General features: G+C 37.2%; 1 protein-coding gene across 1 annotated transcript in view; it reads right to left on the bottom strand.

The window, feature by feature from the left end:
• Positions 1-11,587, bottom strand: part of LOC103607882 (NACHT, LRR and PYD domains-containing protein 9-like) — a 43,259-nt gene that overhangs the window by 1,959 nt on the left and 29,713 nt on the right. The window contains exons 5-7 of the mRNA XM_008592344.1: positions 5,662-5,832; positions 3,337-3,507; positions 610-780 (exon numbers count right to left, since the gene is read on the bottom strand). Coding sequence (XP_008590566.1) covers positions 610-780; positions 3,337-3,507; positions 5,662-5,832 — 513 coding nt within the window. The remainder of the gene's footprint in view (positions 1-609; positions 781-3,336; positions 3,508-5,661; positions 5,833-11,587) is intronic.

The following is an 11,587-nucleotide window of genomic DNA, read 5'->3' on the forward strand; positions in this document are numbered from 1 at the left end:
GGGTGGCTCAAAGCTGCACACAGTACCACCATCCCATCGTGGTCCAGAGTGATCCAGTCGAGGTTCAGGCTCCTTAGTGTTTTGCAGATGGTGAGAGCTGAGGCGAGGTCTTCACAACAGGCAGTGGTGAGCTGACACATTTGCAGCCTGCAAAAGAGAAACACAGCAGAGAAATGACCTTGGCTTTGGGAAGGCTGGAAAGTAGTCAATGATTACATGCCAGTTCCATGCCTCTTGAGTAGGAGACTTTACAGTCTAGACCAGTGGTTCTCAACCAGGGCTATTGTGTCCCCTGGAGGACATGTGGCACTGTGTGGTGACATTTATCCCAACTGAGAAGTGCTACTGGCACCTGGTGGATAGTGGCCAGGGATGCTGCTGAACGTCCTACAATGCACAGTATAGCACCCTACAGCAAAGAACTATCCAGTCCCAAACGTCAAAAGTACCAAAACTGAGCAAACCCTGGTTTCATAGGACAGCAATTTACTTATCAGATTGTCCCAGACTTGTTTTTAAACCTGCTTCCTTTAATTTTATTACTCTTCAAGCTTATTCTACTCTGGGAATAGGGGACCTTTCTCACAATGATAATCTGTAGATACACACCCAAGACTGTGTAATTTACAGTTGGGGTGCTTCAATGCTTCACATAACTGTTTTACACCAACATCTTGTATTTCATTGTTCCCAAGTTTCAGGGTCTTTAGTTTTTCATTGCAAATAAGAACAGCAGAAATGTCCTTACAGCAAATGGGAGTAAGGTAACAACCCACCAACCTGGAGAAGAAAAAAAAAAATACATGCATAAACATACAGATACACAAAATACATACACTAATGAGATCCAATCTTAATGACTTAGTTTTTTTTTTTTCCTTTTTGTCTTTTTTACTGACCGGCAACGGGATCGCAACCCTCGGTGTTGCGCCTGCACCGCGCTCAGCCAGTGAGCGGGAACCGGTCTCCACATGGGATCTGAACCCTCGGCGGGAGCACCAGCGGCACATTCTCCAGTGCGCCACTGGGCCGGCCCCAGCTTATTTTCATTTACTCATATGAAGCCAGAAATACCCAATTACTTCTGAGATGAGGATGCTGCTGCTGCATTGACTTCTCAGTTCCTCCACATTCCCCTCTCTGCTCCAATGCCCTGGGCTTTCTGAAATTCTTTTGCCCTGCCTGGCTAGCTTCCTTCTGGGGTCTCTGCTTTTGTTGCTCTCATGGTTGAAGTGCTCATGCCCAAAATATCAGTGGGGCTACCCCCCCACTTCCTTCAAATTTCTGCTCAACTATCCCTTCTCAGTGAGGTCTACCCGATTTTATGTAATATTTTGTCCCCAAACTCTTTCCATCTCCCAAGCTTATGATTTTCCACAGTATTTATTACATACAAATATACAGATAGAGAGATGTTAGGTAGAAAAAAGAATAGGTAGAGGATGGATAGACAGATACATAATAGACAAATTATACATATAGGTAGATGATAGACACAGAGAGATGATATATGGATGATAGATGACAGATGTGTATATACATGCAGATATATACAGATATGTACCCATATATGTATGATATATGTGTGTGTATGTCAGTGCCTCCCAAGCAGACATGATTTTTGTCTTCTAGGGGACATTGGGCAGCATCTGGAGACATTTTTGATTTGCCACACTGGAAGAGAAGCTGCTACTGGCACCCCCATGTTTATTGCAGCTCTATTTACACTAGCCAAGAGTTGAAATCAACCTGAATGTCCACTGTCAGATGACTGGATAAGGAAAACGTGGTATAGTTACACAATGGAATACTACTCCCCCATAAAAAAGAATGGAATACTGCCATTTGCAGCAACATGGGATAAACTTAGAGAAAATCATGTTACGTGACATAAGTCAGGCACAGAAAGAAATACCGCATGTCCTCACTCATCAGTGGGAGCTGAAAAATAAATAAAAAAAGGAAAGATACAACAATCACAGTAACATGTTTAACTTTCAAAAGGAGAGAACAGAACTGAGGTTGCCAGAGGCGAGAAGGGGTGGGGGCCAAGGAGGATTGGTAAAGGACCATGGAAAATGATTACATTGTATAATGTTGGATATACTAATTATCCTGATTTAAGCATCACATTTTGCACACAGATAATGATATTCAACTCTGCAGCCCACAGATATGTACAATCAACTATTACAATTTTTAAAAGTCCAAAAAAAAAATAGTGGATAGAAATCAGGGATTCTGCTAAACAGTGTACAAAGCACAGGACAGTCCCCCACAACAAATAATGGTCTGTGCCAAAATTCAATGGTTTCACAATTTGGAAACCATGATACACACACACACACACACACATACTTGAAGCCTCATAAGCACATGTGTCCATGTGTGTGTGTGAAACACTCCGTAAAATAGGAGTCCATGGGAATGGTGATGTTGGAATGTTTTATTTACTAATTTAACTTACACACCCAGTTTCTCCAGTTTCCAGTAGAATAAATTAATGATTCTCATGCTATGTCTCTTACTATTATTTATTGAGTGCATATTATGAGCTAGTCATTACTAACAGTTCATGTGCATGACTCCAGTTGGCCATATGAATTCTTTAGGGTAGGGCCTATGGTCATCCCCACATTACACCTGGGGGGAGGTGGGTCACTTGCACGAGTTCACACGGCCAGTCGAGGGCACCTGGCACTCTATTTCAGGCCCTTCTGAAGCCAGAGATCCAGCTCCAGAGCAGCACATTGTACTACCTGTGTCCTGACAACTCCTTTAGTCAGGACCCATGACAACATGCCACTGAACATTCCCAGAAGAATCAGGTGGGTAAACATTTAGCTTCATTTTTTTCAACAGACACCATTCTCTTCCTTTCTTAGTCCGTTCAGGCTGCTACAGTAAAATTCCACAGACTGAAATGGGTGGCTTATGAACAACAGACAATCGCTTCTCACAGTTCTGTCATCTGGGAAGTTCAAAGTCAAGGTGCTGGCAGATGGCAGATTCAGTGTCTGGTGACAGCCTGATTCCTGGTTCATAGATGGCATCTTTCTACTGTGTCCACACATCATATAAAGGATGAGGAAGTCCCTAGGGCCTCTTTTATAAGAGCACTAATCCTATTCACAGAGTCTTCACCCTCATGACCTAATCACTTCCCAAATGTCCCCCCTCCTAATACCTCCAACTCGGGAGTTCAAATTCAACATATAAATTTAGGGGAAATACAAACATTGAGACAACAACACTTCCAACTTCCTATTTCTTTCTCAGAATGCCAATATCAAAAAAAGAAACCATGACATTGGAGCAAATCACAGCCAATCCTACCACAATTCCTGTATGTTGCAGTTTGGGTGCTTCAGTGCTTCACATAAAGATACCATCCCATTATCTTCCAGGAAATTTGACCCCAGATCGAGGAGAGTCAGAGATTTGTTGCACAAAAGAGCTTGGGAGATGTAGTCACAGGAAACAGAGGTGAGACCACAGTGCATTAACCTGCAAAGACACACACAGTTGATCTGTCAGCACACTTAAGATTTATATGGTAATATTCTCATAACACCAAATGCAAAACCTTTCTAGTGGTTCTTTGCACTCTGCCATCACTTGAGAAAACAGAAGAATTAAATCTTACAGCAGCTGCAGAAATACAAAAAAAAATGTGGAATACACCGCCCCCCAAAACAGAACATCAGATTCTAGTTCCAAGTCAGATCACTACTGGCTGTATGTCCTCAGACAAAAGCACCCATTCTTTGCACAGAATGTACTTCTGGTTTAATGAAACGTCTTGGATGGGATCCTACGTAAAATAATTTTTAAATTTTTTTGTTTTTTATTTATCGTACATCTTTAAGGTTTTGCTAAAAGAGTAGGTTTTAGGTACTCTTGCCACACTCACAAAAAAGGTAACTATGTGAAGTGATGAATATGTTAATTAGCTTGATTGTGGCAATCATTTAACAATGTATATGTGTATCAAACATGTAGTACACCTTAAACATATACAATTTTTGTCGATTATACCTCAATAAAACCAGGAAAATAAATAAGAAATCAAGTGGGAATTTCAAGAAGAGAAAACATTACTTAAAAATTAATTTTGTGATAATGAGTCTTTTGTACTCAGTGCTAGAAATTTGGGAAGTAATGGAGAAAGTATAAGATACAAGTCACAACCGGGTAGCTAATGGCTGAATATAAAACCCTGGTTATTGTTTGTTGTACTGACAAGGTTTAATTTTTTTTTTTTAATTAGTAGTCAACATTTAACATCCAAAAGAATTCACCTAGAATAAGAAAAGACAGACACATGGAACCCTGCCCCAGATGATCACATGGCAAAGACAGGTGGAAGAGAATTGCAACTTCTCCCTTGGATGGGGCAGGCCCTGTCCTAACCTCTACCACCATCCAGCCCAGTCACTCATCCACGTTATCTCAGGATCTGAGAGTTTGATCTCTGTCTGGCAAAAAGAAAACACCAGTACTTGATGAGCAAACAGTACTCATTTTTGGTGGATTTTTCTTTCCAGTCTTCTCATTTTTAAGATCAAACAATAGACACATAATTCAAATCTTTTTCAATTAAATAAGCATTTTCCAGTATTTTGAAAATATGCACATCATAGTCTTCAATGGCTACACTACTTAATGATTATACACTCCCTGAATATCTCCACGTTTTCTTTACACTTTTGGCCATTTTGCAGAATCCTGGTGGAGTACATTATAAAATTTTGTGGATTTGTTAAAAATGGTATTATTTTGTTGAATATTTTTATCTTCTTAAAGTAATAGTAACTTTTTTCATCTTTAGTAGGCTTTTATCTTTGTGGAACAAAGATTCAAGTATAAAAAAACAGAATGCTAAATGATGTATTTTTAAAAGCCCTTTAAATAAATGTAGCCCATTTTAATTACCAGGCATTGAGTGTACTTTAGTTCTATTTACTGTGTAATATCAGTCAGTTATTTAATAGCCAAATCTTTTTGTCTTCTAATATTTCCTTACTACCTTTGATGGTATATTATTTTGATTTTTATAGTTTAGAGTTTTTTTTTCCCTTTTAATAGTTTAGTTTGAATGTTTAATGTTCCTGGAATTTATTTTACTATTAGCTTTCTTTTACAATCTAAACAGTCATCTCAGTAATAGTTAATATTTTAGCCTTCTACTATATATATGTGTGTATGTGTATATACATATATATAAATTTCAAAAAGTTCATGGTAATATTTGTATTATCTTTTAATTCTATTTTCCCACAAATTTCTTGAAACATCCTTGTGTGTGTGTATGTATACAAACTCCTTTTTAAAAATTATGTATACTCTCCCCTACCCCAGCAGCCAGTATACCTACAGGAACATCATCCCTGTTTATGATAAAGATTTACTGAGCTCCAAATTAGATTCAAGGCATCTAAAGGCTAGTCTTGCATCTCAACCTTATGGTATTTTTATGTTTGAATTAGCTCCATTTCATCGTTGAGGAAACTGGGACATTAAGAAGTAACTCAAGCCTAACTACTGATTCTATGATCTGCCTCCTCCCTCAATGAGCATTTGTTTGCTGTGATAATGGATGGATTCATGTGCACACTTCTGAAATCTCCCCCTGAACATGCTTCCCCCAGACCAACTTACATCAGTGTCTCTAGGGCACAGTTTGGGTGCTTCAGGGCTTCACACAACACCATCGCTCCCTCGTTCTTCACAGGATTTTCTACCAAAGAGAGACGCTTCAACTTGTTGTTGTGTATGAGGACAGAGGCAATATTCTTACAAGCTTCATGTGTGATGTTACACTTTCCCAACCTACATGTGAAACACACATTGTGGGATGTGACCAAAGACTTTAGATGGCTTACCCAGGATCAGCCATGGCCCAAAAGATACCCATGCTTCTAATCTTGCAACTGCAAATCCATTGTCTACATTCCAGATTTTATAAAAGTGCAAATGTAATTACATGACTCTCCTCATTAATGCATTAAGGCTTTCCACTGAAGTTAGAAACTCTAAGGCAAAGGTTCTTAACAAGGGGTGATTTTTGACTTCCTGGAGACACTTGGAAATGTCTGAAGATATTGTTGGCTGTCACAGCTAGTGAGACGGGTGCTACTGGCATCTAGTGGTAGAGACTAGGGATGCTGCTCAACATCCTACAATGCACAGGATAGACACTCATACAAAAGGATTATCTGGAACTCAATAATCTAATTATTTATTTGTCAATAGAACTGTAAAAGATAAGAAAAACAAAACTACTTTCCCTAATCTCACACACTCAATACAACACTTTTCTGTAACCAGTTTTCTCTTACACATCAAGCACTTCTCTGGAGGATACCAACTGGGTATTCTACAATTTAACTTAATCCTCACACTAGCTAGAGTTAGAGTCAGGTCCTGCAGTTTAAGAGTTTAGTACCATAAGAATGCCCTCCTCCTTAGATGCCAGTTGCAAGCCCTAGGTTGTTTTACCTGTGCTTCTGACTGTCTACAAATTGGGGGTTCCCACAATCCCCTCCTTGGATTTGATTAACTGCTAGAACAGATCACAGGCCTCAGGGAAACACATTTACCAGTCCATTAATATAAGGTTATTTATATTATAAAGAGTACAGATGAACAGCCAGATGAAGAGATACATAGGGTGAAGTCTAGAAGGATACCAAGTGCAAAAGCTTCTGTCCCTTCATGGAGTTGGGGTGCACTGTGTGGATGTGTTTGCCAATCTGAAAGCTCTCTGAGCTTTGTACTTTACGAATTTTTGTGAAGGCTTTATCACATAAGTATAATCAATTATTAACTTCATTTCCAGCTGCTCTCCCCTACCTGAGAGTGGGGGGTGGGGCTGAAAGTTCCAAGCTTTTAATCATGGCTTGGTTCTTCTGGTGACCAGTCCCCATCCAAAAGCCCAACAGTCATATCATTAAAACAAAAAATGCTTCTATCACCCAGGAGATTCCAAGGGATTTAGGAGCTTTGTGTTAGAAACTAGGGCCAAAGACCAAATATTAGAAAAAAGTTTCTCCTAACACTGCTATTGTTCAGTAAATTACTAGAGCTTAAAAGCTCTGTGCCAGGAACCAGAGCCAAAGACTAAAATATATATAGTTGATCCCCTGTATACGCATAAGATTGATTCCAGGACATCTTGTAGATACCAAAATTAGTGGGTGCTCAAGTCTCACAGGTGGTCCTGTAGAACCCACAGACATAAAAAGTTGGCTCTGAATATACTCGGATTTTGCATCCCACAAATACATGATATTTTAAATCTGTGGTTAGTTAAATCTTTAAAATTTTAATCATTTTGTTCATCATACATGTTTATGGGGTACAGTTTGTTGTTTCAATAAATGCATATATTGTATAATGATAAAATCAGAATAGCTAGCATATCTATCACCTAAACGTTTATCATTTCTTTGTGGTTATAATTTTCAAGATCCTCTATTCTGGCTATCTGGAAATACACAATATTATTAGCTATTGTCACCCTAAGGCAACAGAACTTATTTTTCCTTATGTAACTGTAAATTTGTAACTTTGTACTGGTCTACCAAACTTTCCCTGCCTCTGGTAACCACTATTATACTCTATTTTTCTTTTTTCCTCTTTTTGATTATTCATGAAAGCCAAGAGTTGGAACCAACCTAAATGTCCTTCAATGAATGATTGGATAAAGAAAATGTGGTACATATACACAATGGAATATTACTCAGCCATAAAAAAGGATGAAATTCTGCCATTTGTAGCAACATGGATAAGATTGGAGAAAATTATGTTAAGTGAAATAAGTCAGGTGCAGAGAGAGAAATGCTGCATGTTCTCATTCATATGTAGAGGCTAAAAAAGTTGATCTCATAGAAGAAGAGAGTAGAATAGTGGTTACTAAAAACTGGTAGGGGGAAGGCATGTGGATGGGATGTGGATACAAAATAGTAGAGAGATAAGAAGAATGGGATCTAGGATTCTATAGTAATATAGTGAGATTAGAGTTAACAACAAAGGTATTCATGTATCTTTGAATAGCTAGCCAAATGATGTTGAATGTTCCTAATGCAAAGAAGGGACAAATGCTTGAGGTGATGGGTACACTAAGCATCCTGATATGATCGTTGCACACAGTGGGTATACGGTACCCAAATACCATATTGTGCTCCATAAATACATATAATTATCATGGGTCAACTAAGAAAAATACTTCCACTACTATGTTGAATAGAAATGGTGAGAGTGGGCATACTTCTCTTGTTCCTGTTCTTAAGGGAAAAGCTTTCAGTTTTTCCCCATTCAGGATGATGTTGACAATGGGTGTGTCATATATGGCTTTTACTGTGTTGAGATATTTTCCTTCTATACCTAATTTATTGCAGGATTTTATCAGGAAGGGATGCTGAATTTTGTCAAATGCTTTTTCTGCATCTACTGAGATAATCATATGAGTTTTGTCCTTGGTTTTGTTGATGTGGTGTATCACATTTATTGATTTCCCTATGTTGAACCATCCTTGCACCCCTGGGATAAATTCTGCTTGATCATGGTGTATAATCTTTTTCATGTGCTGTTGTATTCTATTTGCTAATGTCTTGTTTAGGTTTTTTGCATCTGTGTCATCAAGGATATGGGCCTGTAGCTTTCTTTTTTTTGCTGTGTCTTTGGTTTTGGTATCAGGGTAATGTTGGCCTCATAGAATGAATTTGGAAGAATGGCCTCTGTGTCAATTTTTTGGAATAGTTTGAGGAGGATTGGTGTTAATTCTTTAAAGCTTTGGTAGAATTCAGCTGTGAAGCCGTCTGGTCCTGGGCTTTTCTTTGTTTGGAGACTGCTGATTACTGCTTCAATCACATTGCTTGTTATCAGTCTGTTCAGGTTTTATATTTCTTCTTGGATCAGTCTTGGTAGTTTGCATCCAGAAATTTATCCATTTCCTTCAAGTTCTCAAATTTGTTGGCATATAGTTATTCATGATAGTCTCTAATGATTCTTTGTATTTCTACGGTATCAGTTGTAATGTCACCTTTTTCATTTGAGTTTTGTTATTTGGGTCTTCTTTATTTATTTTTTTTCTTTTTAGGTAGTCTGTCTTTTGTTTATCTTCAAAAAACCTAATTTTTTATTTTATTGATTTTTTGTGTCATTCTCTTGGTCTCTATTGCATTTATTTCTGCTCTGATCTTAATTATTTCTTTCTGTCTACTAGGTTTGGGATTAGATTGTTCTTGTTTTTCTAGTTCTTTGAGATTTAATGTTAGGTTGTTTATTTGAAGTCTTTCTATTCTTATGATATAAGCACCTATTGCAATAAACTATTAGTACTGCTTTTGCAGTATCCCATAGGTTTTGGTAAGTTGTACTTGTATTTTCATTCATTTCAAGGAATTTATTGAATTCCTGCTTTATTTTTTCTTAACTCACTGGTTGTTCAGGATCATGTTAATTTCCATGAATGTGTACAGTTTCCATAGTTTAATTTGTTGTTAATTTCTAATTTTATTCCATTGTGGTTTGAAAATATACTTGATATCATTTCAATCTTTTAAAATTTGTTGAGGCTTAATTTGTGTCCTACCATGTGGTCTATCCTGGAGAATGATCTGTGTCCTGATTTGAAGAATGTACATCCTCTTGCTGTTGAGTGAAATGTTCTGTATATGTCTGTCAAGTCCATTTGGTATAAGGTGTTGTTTATATGTCAAGTCCATTTGGTCTAAGAAATCCAATATTTCTCTGCTGGTTCCTTGTCTGGATGATCTGTCCAATGCTAAGAGCAGCATGTTGAAGTCCTCAATTATTACCATATTTTGGTCAAAAAGACTGAGAATAAAAAATGCTGGCAAGGATGTGGAGAAATGAGAACTCTTCTACACTGTTGGTAGGACTGTAAATTAGTACAGCCATTATGGAAAATAGTACAGAGCTTTCTCAAACAACTGTAGACAGAACTACTATACGATCCAGCAATCCCACTTCTGGGTATATGTCCAAAAGAATGGAAGTCATCATGTCAAAGGGATAGTTACACTCCCATGTTCATCACAGCTCTATTTACAATAGCCAAGATATGGAACCAACCTAAATGTCCATCAGTGGATGACTAGATAAGGAAAATGTGATATATATACACAATGGGATAGCACTCATTCATACAAAAGAATGAAATTCTGTCATTTTCACCAACATGGATGAGCTTGGAGAAAATTATGTTAAGTGAAATAGGCCAGACACAGAAAGAGAAATGCCACATGTCTTCAGTCGTAAGCAGGAGACACAATACAAGGAAAGAAAGACCATAATAAAATGTTGAACTTTCAGAAGGAGAGAACAGACCTATAGTTACTAGCAGTGGAAAGGGTGGAGGGACAGGGAATAATCGGGTAAGGGACACAAAATGTAATTATGATTTGTAATGATGAACATAATAATGATTTGATCATCACATACTGTACATAAATACTGACAGTCAACTCTGTACCCCATAAAATATGTATAAATAAAAATTTAAGAAATACATTAAAAAGAAAAATAGTTAAGTCTTTGAATGCAGAACCAGTGTATAAGTGGACCTGCGTAGTTTGAATCCATTTTGTTCAAGGATCAACTGTATTTCTTATTACAAGTCACAGTATCACAAGTGTCAAGATTGATAAACCCTGGTCTGATCCTTTATGTAGATTAAAAGTGACAGGTAATCAGGCCCCTGACAATTCATTCAAATCAGTCTCACTCCATGTCTAAATAGCCTACTTACATTGCTGCCTTCCAGTTATTTTTCTCCATCCTTCCCAAAGTTTGATACATATGAAAGTTTTACCTATGGATTGTTTATTTTCAAATTCTGATAATTTTTTAAAAGTTTCTGTTCCTTTATCTTGGTTTTATTTGTTCTTTTCTTACTGATTTATAGGAGCTGTCTGTATATTATCAATAATAACCATTTTTAGGTATACTACAAAAAAAAGATGATACACCAAAATATTCATAATCCTCCCATTGTCCCCAGTTTCACTTATCTAATTTTGAGCCTGTTTATGGATGCTGTTTGGATTAAGACCACATCTGTGTTCATTGGCAGAAATTATCTCAGGCAATATCTGTCTCATATGAAACTCAATGTAATTTTTTGGACCTTGGTTGAAGTGATCCTAATAATATTATTGATAAATCATCACTTATTCTATTATTCAACTGTATTCCCATCTTGGTAACAATAAATCCTGAAAATCTGAAGAAATAAGAAAAGTGAAGGAATGGAAAATTATATACCATAGAAATGGAAACAAAAAATGAGCAGGGGTAGCTATTCTTATATCAGATAAAATAGACTTCAAACCAAAAGCCATAAAAAGAGACAAAGAAGGCCATTATATAATATAAAGGGATCTATCCAGTTAGAAGACATAACAATCATAAATATGTATGTACCCAACACTGGAGCACCCAGATATGTAAAGCAAACTCTCTTAGACCTTAAAATTCATTCTATGAGGCCAGCATCACCCTGATACTAAAACCAGATAGGGATACGAAAAAAAAAAAAAAAAAAAAAAAAAAAAAAAAA

Source organism: Galeopterus variegatus, unplaced genomic scaffold (assembly GCF_000696425.1).
Source record: "Galeopterus variegatus unplaced genomic scaffold, G_variegatus-3.0.2 Scaffold7804, whole genome shotgun sequence".
NCBI lineage: Eukaryota > Metazoa > Chordata > Mammalia > Dermoptera > Cynocephalidae > Galeopterus > Galeopterus variegatus.